This window comes from Pseudorasbora parva, chromosome 15 (genome assembly GCF_024679245.1).
Source record: "Pseudorasbora parva isolate DD20220531a chromosome 15, ASM2467924v1, whole genome shotgun sequence".
Taxonomy (NCBI): Eukaryota; Metazoa; Chordata; class Actinopteri; order Cypriniformes; family Gobionidae; genus Pseudorasbora; species Pseudorasbora parva.
Window position 1 is genome coordinate 36447394 of NC_090186.1, and position 14585 is coordinate 36461978.

General features: G+C 37.8%; 1 protein-coding gene across 1 annotated transcript in view; it reads right to left on the reverse strand.

The window, feature by feature from the left end:
- Positions 1–8161: 8161 nt before the first annotated feature.
- The window catches only part of nkain2 (sodium/potassium transporting ATPase interacting 2), a 215156-nt gene continuing 208732 nt past the window's right edge, over positions 8162–14585 (reverse strand). The window contains exon 7 of the mRNA XM_067417953.1: positions 8162–9898. Coding sequence (XP_067274054.1) covers positions 9889–9898 — 10 coding nt within the window. The 3' untranslated portion in view covers positions 8162–9888. The remainder of the gene's footprint in view (positions 9899–14585) is intronic.

Consider the following 14585-nt stretch of genomic DNA (forward strand, 5'->3'; position numbering starts at 1 on the left):
GGATGGCAGGACCCAAGGTTTAGCAGAACATTTCCCCATTTCTTCCCATAATGCAACTGGCCATCCTTGTGAGGTAAAAGAAAATGTGATTCATCAGACCAGGCCACCTTCTTCCATTGCTCTGTGGTTCAGTTCTGATGCCTAATCTTCAGCCCAACACACAACAAACTGTGATGCACTGTGTATTATAAAACTTTTCTATCAGTCTGTAAAAAACTAAAAGACTTGGAAAAACTAAAAAGCCCCAATTCTTAAAATTGGTAGATGCATGTTTTTGCCTGTTGTGTCTCGCCTTAATAATTACTATACTGTGAATGTTTCACTGTACTTTTTTACTTGCTTTTGATATTTTGATTTGTTTTATCTGTAGTTATTATTTTCTATATCTGTATAAGCCTACCTTCGCCCACTGTCAATCTCTTATCTTGATCAATTTGAGACACTAGAGGGAGGTAGAGTGTAATGAATAGGCTACACCAATCTCAGTTTGCAAGCTGGTTCTTCTTACGCGCTTCACTGGATAAGAATGTCAGAAAAAGAATGTCATAAGCAAATGCTGAGTGTGATGTTTCTTTGGAAGAGTAAAAGGTAAATTAACCCAGTAATGGGTCACCGTGGGCATGTTGTACCATACATGCTGAATCATCATTCTGCCCCACCTTGTTGAGCTCTTTTAGGATAAAGAGGCCCCGGGGTCCCTGATGATATTTGCACATTCACAGCATCTTTAAGCCTGGCAAGGTCAGAAATTAAAGCTTTATACTCCATCTATAAGCAAAAAAGAAATACAATTGCAATTGCTAATTATGTTAATAATACAATATATTGTGTGTGTGAGTGTAACATGTTATTATTTTTTGTTATGTACTGATCTGTATTATAAGCAATGCTTAGGCTATTTTTTTTTTTTTTTTTACATTATGCAAGCACATCAAAACACAAGAAGGTTATTCTTTCAGAAAGTGCACTGCCTTCCAAGATGTTTTATTAAACGGAGCATGTTAGATAAATCCTAGTCACTGTTGTGTGGCATTTATAAGAGCGTGACACAAACCCGTCATTAATTAATAAATCAAAATCACGGGTATTAGTCATGCTTAAACGTCCATCTGTTAGGGTGCTAATTTTAAACATTCTAAGGAGTGACCATCTGTTATTATCTGTGATGAATCAAAGAGGGGTCACAATGTCACAGAACGCATTCAAGCAAGCATCACACGTTCAAAGCAACTGAATCCTGCTCTACACAGAGGCTTGTTTCAGATGTTGAAGCAGAAAGCCCCTCCTTGAGTCATCTATATTCATATTTACTGCCATTTTTGTGCCTAAGTGGATATAAAAGACACAAAGACTGCCCATGAAATACTCACTATCACAATGTCAGGTGCTTCTGGGTGGTTACTAGGGTGTTGCTATGCAGTTGCTATGGTGTTCTGACAGTTTTTTTAGCATGTTGCTTTGTAGTTGCTGAGTAGTTGCTTAGTGTCCTACATCTCTATAATATTCGTGCCTCCAGATATGGCTTAGGTCATTTCTTCAATATGTTGTGCTTATTTGATCATCTGCCAGGTAAAAAGTTACATCCAATCACTAACAAAAACAAAAGCACACCTCTTCAACAAGCTGCACAATTTTCTTTCATGTTTATATATCCTTTAGAGGCGTCGCTTCAAAGTTCAGGAACAACTCCCAAGCAATTTGAGCAGTAAAAGTGATTCTTGCCTTATTATTAGCAAGCACAAATTCTTATTATACTTATTTACAATTATTTACGTGCCTCATTCGCTCATGCTTGTCTGGTGGTGCGAAGAATAGCATTAAGCTAAAAGTTTGTTGTCAAAATTAACAAGAAAACTATGGGTGGATCATTCCAGTTGTGGAACACAGAAAACGTTATTATTTTTGTCTATACGGTAACATTGCCATGCAGCATTACTTAAAAGGTTGCCCTGTGTAGCCTATCCCTTGATCCCTTAAAACTTATTTTTGATCACCAAAATTACATATTTTAATTTTTGTCCTGTGAAAAAAAACTTGATGCCTTAAAATAGTTTGAATGTTAAAGCTACATTGTGCAACTTTCCCATCCGCTAGAGGGCGCCTATTCAAAACAAATGCGGCAGGTTTGAGCGCAGAATATTTGGGCATGTGGTCTTCACCGCACAGCCGGTGGAAATTAATCGGGATAGGACTCTGGCAGAAATCATGTTGATGGATGTGGTTATTAATGTTACTATAGTATGAAGCAGAGCAGGACCGAGTGTTGAGGGAGGCCGCTGGAGTGATTGTTTCCCATTTCTGCTTTTCCTGTCATGATTATGAGGTAATGCAGCTCTGTTTAAATATTATATTATATATTAGATACATTTAAGTGTGTTTAAAATGATGTTGTGATGTTTCTCTGTGCGTTCGCTCAGCGGCTGCCGTGACACTTGTTCACACTGCTAAGAGAAAAAGCGTTTCTGCAAAAAAAAAAAAAAACGCAAACTGAGGGTAATGCAAATATGACGAAATTGACAAGGCGACTCCCTCAGACGTCCAGGCTCCTTGGTTAAAATAGCAATTTTCAAATAGTTGAAACTTTTGGGATATAAGAACTCAACTGAACAAAATATGTAACACTGGCCTGGTAGTTTTTGGAAATTTTACTGCAGATACTACATACGTTCACCTTTAATGAAACACCCTTGCTTCATTTATTATATGTGTATCAATGAATATGCATATTAGTCCCACCCCCACTCAGGGACAAACCAGCTCAGAGACCCACACAGTCAACGTTTACTTAAAGGAAGTTTATGTAAGACTGTGGCCAAAACCTAGCCTGACGTGGTCATACTCAATTCTAGTCAGAATATGAGTCTGAAACTGCTCCATTGGGCTGTGATTATGGGGCGTGTTTCAACTGAACCAGGAAAGACCTCAATTGGATAGACCTACAACCAATCAGAGCAACGAAGAGACGCATTGTCAAATGTCCACAGAGCTTAACTGCACTGTGTTGCCAAGTCCGCGTTTTTTTTCCCTGTGGGTTGTTTTCTATGTCCGCGGGTTGAAGCGACTATTATGTGATATAGACCCATGAGTGCGAGTTTTAGCAGGCAACCTTGCCAAAATAACACACATTTTACCCCCCAAACGCAATTTTTCCCCGGAGAACCTCCCAAGAAGCTATTGTTTAGGGCTAGTAGTTTTCGGGTTTTGTTGTAAAAACTTGGCAACCCTGTCTGCCCGCACGCTGAAATAAACGATCTTTGCCGGTGTTTTAAAAAAATAAAATAATTTATTGATACACAGAGTACTTACCCAACATGATCATCATTTCTGAGAGAAATTGTGAAGGTGAATGCATAGACAAACAAGCTCTTCGTTTAGGATTCAAACAAATATAATCCAAGCCCGTTTGATGACGTGCATGATTACGTTACTGTTGATCATCTGTCCGTCATCGTCTAAAGCCCGCCCTGATGATTTCATTGGCCTGAACAGTTTCTGTTCGGGGATAATTACTCCTCTATGGAGCAAGGCCAGACCAAACCGCTCGACCTTAAAATGTTGTGGGCTGCAAAAACAACTTTTAAATGACAATATCCTGGCCGGACTACTGTTGTCAGTGATATAAGTATTTGAAATTAACATGATTTCTTAATGTCTAGTGACAAATCAGGGCCATTTTATGATACATTGAAATACATTTCTTACGTACAGTTCCATTAAGTTACCGTAGTAAACGGTGCACAAAGGTATTGTTCATTTGACACATAACGGAAATGAATATGATTTTAGCTAATAATGTGTTGCAAATACAAACCATGTGCCATTTGCCATCTCAGTCTGCCTTTTTAAAAATCTGCATTCTAGAAACACTTTAAACAACTCAGAACATCAGTGGAGAAAAGCATATAGTTCATCGTAACATCGTAATCTACAACACATAATTCAACCTCTATATTGTATATCTGATTTTTCCTCTCAACAGAAAAAATATAAGGGGATAGCCTACTTTTCTTCGGACTCCCCACTTCACAGCGATTAATGGTTCATGTTCAGTGAAATTAGCGAACTAGACCCGATTCACAAAAAGCATGCGGTTGTATTATTTCTAACCGCTAGAGGGCGCACATTTACTTGGCTTTGATAATCCAATTATAAGAGAAAACTTTAGAAACTTTTCACTAAGGAGTCAAATCAATTAAATGATTCAGTCCTAATGTACTGTAAGTCATAGCTCCCATCAATGCCGTAGATAAAATATTATGCATCATAATAATGATTCAACTTATGGTGTCTGTGGCACAGAGCCCAGACTCTATGTTTGATGGACAGGAATAAAATGATAATGGAAGGCAAAGCTTATGCCATCAAAAAGTGCAAAAAACAGTTTCAGTGTGTCAGCAGCATTCTTTAGCAAAAATCTGGTCTTTCATCCCTCTATATCACCTCCTTCCTTTTCTTCTCTTTAGAACAGCAGTCTTTGAAAAGAATGTGGGGATAGGATGCTAGTTTATCCCTTTAAAATATTGAAGGAAAATAGATTCCCATTTTGCACGGGGGGTTTTCCGCACATCATCAGTAGCTCTAAATGTTGTGGGGCTTTGCAGATTAAAACGTGACCTCCACGTGAAGCTCACATACAGTATCTCTGTAGTTTTGATGGATTCCCCGATCCCCCCCCCCCCCTCTCATTCCTTTACATTTCCCCACTGGGTATATCTACTGAAGTGGGAACAAAGTGTTCCACAAGGCCTTATAGTTTCCACCCTTTTTATTCCAAGTAAGGTTTCACTGTCTTAACTAGATGCACTTATTCCAACATCAGCTTGCAGACTCTCAATTACATTCAAAAACCACTTTGAAAAGATTTACCGTAGCTCAGGTAACTGCATCACTGATTAGGTGTGTGTGTGTGTGTGTGTACATGCAGTCTTTAATCACTTGCTTCCCACTGGGCAATTACATAGCACATGACTGTAAAACAAACAAACGCAGCCTGTTAGCCGCAAGCATTTACAAAAGAACAAACGGCTATGTGTGCAGAAGGAACATGCGATGTTGGAGCACATCACTGCTGCAATTCAGGGCTGGCGGCGTATGATTGACAGCGGTTCCTTTTTAAGTGGAAGACAGTCATCATCGACAATGCCAAAGCTACAGTCTGTTGCTAGGCACATTCGCTATGTGCTGTATGACACGTTGCTATACTTAGACATTGCATAATAAAGCAAAGAAGTGAAGTAACAGAAAAGAGAAGGAAAATAAAGTAATTGACACAGTCTGGTTTTATTTACAGTCATTCTTTGAAAGGAACAGCAATAGAAAAGGCCTATCTAATCAAAACTTGCACTGAATCCAATGAAAACAACCTGGAAAACTGCTTAAAGCATCTACCATGAGTGTCATTTGTTTTATATCATAATTTACCATTTAATTACCGAGAATCGGTAAGCTACTCTTACACAATATATTGTCAAATAAAAGCTATATATTTTTTTTTTTTCATTTGTTCAGACCACTCCACAAAGAATTTAAACTAGTTTCTAAATCCATATTTTTTTATATACAGTTTTGGTTCGAGCATTGTCATTGTGACATGACATCACATACACTCCTGTGTAGAAGCATCATGCAAGATTTATCAGAGGATATTCCTTTTCATTCAGGTTTCTCTTAGCTCAATAATTATGATAATCAAATTTGACATGTAGCTCTGTCAAGTCTTGTTTTACATTTATTAATGCAGGGTAAATCTCACATAAGCTTATACTGTGTCTTGCAAGTGTATTGAGAACAGAACACTTTTTTTTGCTTTAACTTCACCCTGTTTATTCATTATAATAAAGTCTAATCAAGCACCATGTTGAATCAGGATTTATTTACAAATGTCTTAAAAGTCACTCGTACAGCAGCCAGACTGATGTAATCATGTCTCATCTAGAATTTATATATATATATATATATATATATATATATATATATATATATATATATATATTCATCTAAAGGATTATTAGGAACACCATACTAATACTGTGTTTGACCTCCTTTCGCCTTCAGAACTGCCTTAATGCTATGTGTCATTGATTCAACAAGGTGCTGAAAGCATTCTTTAGAAATGTTGGCCCATATTGATAGGATAGCATCTTGCAGTTGATGGAGATTTGTGGGATGCACATCCAGGGCACGAAGCTCCCGTTCCACCACATCCCAAAGATACTCTATAGCATTGAGATCTGGTGACTGTGGCGGCCATTTTAGTACAGTGAACTCATTGTCATGTTCAAGAAACCAATTTGAAATGATTCCCGCTTTGTGACATGGTGCATTATCCTGCTGGAAGTAGCCATTAGAGGATGGGTACATGGTGGTCATAAAGGGATGGACATGGTCAGAAACAATGCTCAGGTAGGCTGTGGCATTTAAATGATGCCCAATTGGCACTAAGGGGCCTAAAGTGTGCCAAGAAAACATCCCCCTGACCATTACACCACCACCAGCCTGCACAGTGGTAACAAGGCATGATGGATCCATGTTCTCATTCTGTTTACGCCAATTTCTGACTCTACCATCTGAATGTCTCAACAGAAATCGAGACTCATCAGACCAGGCAACATTTTTCCAGTCTTCAACTGTCCATTTTTGGTGAGCTTGTGCAAATTGTAGCCTCTTTTTCCTATTTGTAGTGGAGATGAGTGGTACCCGGTGGGGTCTTCTGCTGTTGTAGGCCATCCTCCTTAAAAGTGCACTATGCAACTTTTCGTCCACTGGAGGGTGCCTATTCTAAACGGCTCGCGAGTACTGGGACTTTTATTATGACGGGACGGGACACCCGCACTTCCACTTTTTCCGGTCAGGTAAAACCAGCTATTTTTATCATATCAGATACATTTAAGGGGCAACGGGCTTCTGCCATCCGTCTACTCTCTTCCCTGAACTGAAATGAAGTAGTGGGCTGTACTTTCCACACGATTGACATCAGGTTCAAGTACGCCCACAAGCCGCTAACAAGTTATTGGTGTATTGCAGGTTGGCTGGTGGTTATGTTGCCCGCATACCGCCTCCCATGGCCGAGACTGGTATTACGATACATGTCGGGCCGGAGCAAGTAATGCTACTGCTAATTAAGGTTGATATCTCTGCAGCACTATAACTTGACATTGTTTTAAATGACATCATCGCCCTTATTTCTTCTCATTATTTTGATGCGTGTAGGTCATTTTTTTGATATTTTTACCTCAATTTTTACACAGGGCACCTTTAAAGTTCGTGTTCGTGCGTGTTGTGGCTTCTCCTCTGACCTCTAGCATCAACAAGGCATTTTCGCCCACAGGACTGCCGCATACTGGATGTTTTTCCCTTTTTACACCATTCTTTGTAAACCTTAGAAATGGTTGTGCCTGAAAATCCCAGTAACTGAGCAGATTGTGAAATACTCAGACTGGCCCGTCTGGCACCAACAACCATGCCACGCTCAAAATTGCTTAAATCACCTTTCTTTCCCATTCTGACATTCAGATTGGAGTTCAGGAGATTGTCTTGACCAGGACCACACCCCTAAATGCATTGAAGCAACTGCCATGTGATTGGTTGATTAGATAATTGCATTAATGAAAAATTGAACAGGTGTTCCTAATAATCCTTTAGGTGAGTGTATATGGCAACATTACTGTTATGACATTTCCTGCTATTTCTTTCTCATTACCCTAATTCATACAGATGTTTTTTTAGTTCCCAAAATTTTCAATGGTGATTACTGTAACATAAAACATTTTAAATTTTTATTTTTGCATCACAGCAATGAGAATGAGATTACAATTTAATAATCATTATAATTACAGTAATAATATTTGCGCATTACAGCAATATAATAATTAATATTATAATTCATGATAAAGTATAAATTAATTCCAAAAATAAAAAATAAATCTAAAAAAAATTCCAATTTTTTAAAACAGCAAAATATATATTTTCTCTATATTTTGATTTTGGGGCTGAAATATAACCTAACTATGTTTTTGAAAGGTTTAGTGAGATATACCCATACAGGTTTCCTTTCCTAGTGTCATCATTCTCATTGAATCGCATTACCCATTCAAATGTCACTCCATATTGAGTCGGATGCACAAAGACTGCAGGGAATTATTGGCCAGTGAGTTCTGGAGAGTGGTGCGGCTAAAATATCTTTATTAATTATCAAAGCCACTTAGCTTTGCCAGTGCAGTTCACAAGGGGTTTGATTAAACACAGCTCAGTCAGACCCTCTGTTTATGTACAGCCGTCCTGGGTGAGAGCAGATTGCCATTTATTGGAATGTTCACAGGATGTCATTTTAGGCACTTTCTCTACACCAAACCGCAGATATATGTCAAGCCCACACAGTTACTAGAATCATTTCAAGGGAAAAGATAATATACAGTGGAGAAATACATATTTCATCATCCATTATCTGTTAAGGAAGGGGAAATGCGTTATTCAGCTGTGTTTGGGATGGTAGTTTGACCGAGATGAAGACATTTCACGCATCATCCAAGGGCTACAATATGCGTAGTATTTTAGGCGATTGAAAGTGCAGCACCAAAAGAAACTCGTTCCTTCATATTCATTTAGGAAGCCGGTTACAAAAGAAGCCATACAGCACAGCTAAATCCAGGAGAAACACCTGAACAGCTTCAGCATTTTGAGCAAATCGAACCGCTCCAAAGTCGGGGAACAATTGCTTTATGAAATGATAGCCTCGTTATTCTTGGGTTCCTGTTACTACACAAAACAAAACGTTTTAACCCGAGTAGACTCTTCCACACACCTCCTCGCACATCACATCACTAGAAATACTGCATCTCTATCCCTATCCCCCCTCAATATGTACAGGTATATCGAAAAAGAAAGGCCCACTTACACGGCATAACAAATTATTAGTCTACTAGAAAAAGAGTGAACACTGGCACACATGTTAAAAAAGGCTTAAAATAGAAAGAAGTTACAATTGGTTTTCTATTCGTTATCTTGTTAACAAGACTCAACACCGTCTTAAAAAACAACAATATTCACAAGTAACCTTTTGGAGCAAGGGCAGTCGCTGAAGGCCAACTGTTACCCCTTCCAAGGTCGGCCTATGTCTAGCTGAAAGATATTAAATACGCAACAGATTTTGACACCTCATGCAAACAAATACGGCTGAATCCCATGGTGACGTTGAACGGATAAACTCATAGGTATTTTTTTAGGACTGTGGTTTAACTCCAAAAAATATGAATCTCTTAGCAGCTACTGATTTTTTCTGTTTTTTTTTTCTTAACTGTTCTTGGCACTTTCAAGACGAGTACATCCAGGAGAAAGAAGAAAAACTACTTGGGTTGCAATTAAACACCGAAGGTAATCCCAATGCTTGCTTGGAATAACCCATTGTAAACAGCCGGAATAATGACTCTCCACTCCAGTCGCCGTTTGAAGGACTGTGGGACTAGATAACTAATATCACACTGACTGGTTAATGAACATTCTTTAAGTATGGATGGATTCCGTGAAAGTCAGTCGGACACACTGACACTATATCCACTCGGTCCATTGCACGATTCCAAGTCTTTCTTATTGCAGATCTGTCCGCAGACATCGACGCAGTCTGCTCCTCCGTTTTGCTCTGCTAATGGGCACAATGACATGAGAGTCTGCTGAGGGGGTTCGGCCACACGAGGGCGCTCTCGAGCTCTGGAGGAGGAAGGGCTGGGCATAGACAAAGAAAATCCACTCTGTTGCTCGAGTCTTTGAGGTTAAAGCGTCGGTTCTGTGTTCCTCCGACAGTCCGTAAGACACTATCATGTTAAGACATTTACGTAGAAAGACAAGTTCAAACATCAGTTCATCATGTTGATTGGCTGATAAGGCAGGTATCCTTTACTTTGACCTGTGAGAGAAGAAAAAAACAAAAGTTAAAGAGTGTTCTAAACAGTATAGCCTATAAAAAAATGATATACAGTGCATGTAATAAAACATCAGATTGACTGCTTGATTAAGGTCAGCTGGGTGAAACAAAGCATTTTTTTTTGTCTTGGAACAAAAAATATTAAATATATATATATAAACACCCCCAAAGCATGTGTATTCATATATCTCTTTGTGGGTTTTACAATTCACTCTCCATTGACTTTGCATTGTGTGAAGCGACCTGCTTGTCATTTCTGACTTATAACAAAAAACAGAACAATGTATAAAAGCTGCTGTGTGACATGGTGTACAGCAAACAAGTTTTTATAAGCTGTCGACCCCCCAAAAAAACGAGTGTTCAAGGAGACAAATGTGGATACAGGCAATAAGACATGAAGCTTCAGCAGGAAGAATAAGTACATTTTGGGATCCTGACACTCAGTATGCTTACGTGTGCAGTAAACATTCTGTCACTGTTCAGTCAAATATCCAAATGCCAGTTTTATATATTATATTTCCTGTCGCTGATCCCCTCTAGTGGGTGTAGTTCTCAGTGTAATATAACATGTCGTGCTCTATCTCAGTTGCCTGTATCCACTTTTGTGTCATTAAACGCTTGTTTTTTTTTTGGGTCAACAGCTTATAAAAAATTCTGGGGTTTTGGTTCTGTGATTTTTAGCTTGTTTGCTGTATGCCAGGGCAATTCAAATCTTGCCCTGGAGGGCCAATGCGCTGCAGAGTGTAGCTCCAACCCTTATCAAACACACCTGAACATGCTAATCAATGTCTTCAGGATCATTAGAAAATCACAGGTGGGTGTGTTTGATCAGGGTTGGAGCTAAACTCTACAGCACATTGACAAGATGTTAATAGCCCTGCTGTACACCTTGTCACATATTTTAGACATGCTTTTTGTTAGTCAGAAATGACAAGGAGGCCGCTTCACGCAATACAAACTCAATGGAATACGGTTTGATTTACAGATTATGACGTGTGTCGCTCTGTCTCTGTGCTGTCCCTAGGACTTTTATTATGCCATAGTCGCCGGCGCCATTCCCACTTTTCCGGTCATGAGGTAACACAGCTCTGTTTATCATATTAGATGCATTTAAGTGTGTTTAAAATGATGTTATGTTACTCTGTGCGTTCACTCAGCGGCTGCTATGACACTTGGTCACACTGCTAAGAGTAAAGCGTTTCTGCAGAATACAACCGAGGAAACCGAGGGGAACACATGCAGATATTACACATCCATAGGCAACTCCCTCACATGTCTTGGTTCCTTGATTAAAATAGCAATTTTCTCAAGGAATAGAAAAAAAAGGGATATTATAAGTACTCAAATAAACAAACACTGACCTAATGTTTTTTTAATTTTATATATATATATATATATATATATATATATATATATATATATATATATATATATATATATATATATATATATATATATATATATATATATATTTTTTTTTTACTAACAATGGGTGCAACGTCATTTAATTAACCAAATATACATTTGGGATACAATTTTTTGGGGGGAAAAATTTAAAAAGTGCCCGCTCAGTTGAGTTTGTCAGTCAATGAGAATGATGCCTCTGAACAATCACATAAAAGGAAAACACATTATTAAATACATTATTAAACAAAGACCAAAAATATCTGGATACTTTCTGGTTGTCAAATGCTACAGGGAGATGTGATGTGAAGTACACATGTAGTTAGACTTATAGTTAATTTGCAGATAACACTCTGATACCTTTGAACCTAATGCAGTGAAATTCATACATTAAAGGGCCCCTTTTATGCTTTTCCGATATTCGCTTTCATGTGGTGTGTAATACAGCTGTTTGTGAATGAAAGGTCTGCAAAGTTTCAAAGATCAAAGTGTGCGATAAACAGAGTTATTGTCTCCTAAAAGAAAGAAGCAATTCCGAACTGAATGAAATTAATTGACAGTAATTCCACTCTCACTTCCTGCAAAAAACAGGTTTGTTACAAATTTGCTTAATGTAAGCATGAAAGCAGACTTCACATGCATGCACTTCCAAAGTGTATTTATACATAAAATGAATTTATACAGTAAAACCAACACCATTGCTACTGTTCGTATCCCTGTTTATCAAGCGGTGAGGAAACATCCGGAGCTGAAATTCAGCTGTTCTGACACGCTGTAAACGGTGGACCAATCACAGCAGACTAGGCCATCTGACCAATCAGAGCAGAGATGGCTCTTGGGTTAAGAGAAATGATTCCTTTATCAAACTGTTCAGACACTGTGAGATAAGCAATGCTGCAATGTGTATTAAGAGAAAATTAATGTATTTTTTTGATGCATCTAAACCTAGGAGACATAAAATACAGGTCCTTCTCAAAAAATTAGCATATGCGATAAAAGTTCATTATCTTCCATAATGTAATGATTCAAATTAAACGTTCATATATTTTAGATTCATTGCACACCAACTGAAATATTTCAGGTCTTTTATTATTTTAATACTGATGATTTTGGCATACAGCTCATGAAAACCACAACATTCCTGAGCTAAAAGGCTTCTGATTAAGTTCTATTCATTTCATTTTAGTTTTCTCATGTCGTCTTACCCTTCTAACTAATTATTAGCTGTGACCTTTTCCACTTTTCATTATTCTATTTTTCTCCACACTGAATCTCAGAACGCACTAAACCACACACACGCACATGCTTTCACAGAAGCACGCTTAGAAAAACCTCCTCCCTGAAATATCAAAATATGCCATCTGCTTATGGATGGACCTGCCATTCAAAGCACTCCAATGCATTATGGAAAAGTGAGAGTCTGACATTTACAAAGGCAAGAGACTCATGACGTGACAGAATGATTTAGTCAGCCGGCCATGTAATAAATACAAAACACTGGCTGACAGTGAATATTCAGTGGATCTTCAATAAGACACTTTCACCAAATAAGACTAGGGGAGCACCCGTGGGTACAGAGGGGGTACGGTTCTTTAAGAGAATAATTAATTTTCTTTCTCTGGATTCTGTGTAATCCTCATTAATCCCAATTTTACAGCATCTGTTCCCAGAAGAGGAGGATGGAGTTGCATAAAGCATTGTTACTTGTCACTGATCTAAAAGCCCATGTAATTGCACCGTTCTGCTGTATGCATTGGGCGCTGAAAATGGTAATGCATGGAATAACAAAGCGGCACCCAAAAAATATTTTATATATATATATATATATATATATATATATATATATATATATATATATATATATATATATATATATATATATATATATATATATACACACACTCACCTAAAGGGTTATTAGGAACACCATACTAATACTGTTTGACCCCCTTTCGCCTTCAGAACTGACCTTAAAGGACAACTCCGGTGAGAAATAAACCTAGGTGTAATTAAAAGATGGTTGCAAGGTAGATCATTCTCTGGGATGCGTTTTCATGAATATAGAATGTAAAGAGTTTTATTTCTCAAAACAGGTTAGCTTATAACACTAGTCTATGGGGCACAGGGTAGTGAAAGTAAATCTTACTTACTTAATTGTATAAACCTACAATTTAAGATGGGCCTGGGCATGTGCTGGTTTAAGCATGGGAACCTTCCTTGCCATGCATGATTTCAAACCATGACGTCTTAGTGTATTACCAACAGTAACCTTGGAAATGGTGGTCCCAGTTCTTTTTAGGTCATTGACCAGCTCCTCCCGTGTAGTTCTGTACTGATTTCTAACCTTTCTTAGGATCATTCAGACTCCACAAGGTAAGATCTTGCATGGAGCCCCAGTCCGAGGGAGATTGACAGTCATGTTTATTGACCTCTGTAATTGCAAACAAAGGCTACTGTACCAAATATTAACATTGATTTTCTCAGGTGTTTAAATAATTTGCAGCTTATCATACAAACAAATAGTTTAAAAAAACCATACAATGTGATTTCTGGATTATTTTTTTTACATTATTTCTCACACAGTGGACAATTTCAGACCCCTCCATGAATTCCAAGTGGGAGAACTTGCAAAATAAATACTTATTTTCCTCACTGTGTATATATATATATATATATATATATATATATATATATATATATACTTCAAATTTATCTCACTCTATGGCATCATATAAAGTCGTCTTTGGCCTGTGGGTGAGATCAGCCCAACTGATGTGAAAACATATGGTGGGGTCCAAATGTGCCTGTCACTAGTTTTGGCACACAAGTGACACTGACGGCAAAATACCAGCCGGAACAATCCCCGTCATCCTCCAGGGAAGGAAGGATACAGCTGAGCTGCCCAGCGCCACAGCACAGACACATGAAAAAAAAACTGACATGTGATCAGAAAGGAGACCCCATATGGATTTAAATAGCAAGGGACTGAGTTGATTTACCAATAATACAGGCTTATAGTTTGTCACATTAATGTTTCCCTTGAGGAAGCTTGTGAAGAAATAATCCAGAAAAATCACGTACTATATCATGTATATTAAGATTTTTAGAAAGATGTCACCAAGGCTGCATTTATTTGAAAAAAATATACTTTAACATATAGTAAATATAAAAAATATATAAAATATAAAAATATAAAATATAGTAAATATACTTGGAATTAAATTAAATTCCATTTTCAAATACATAAAAATAGAAAGGCTATTTT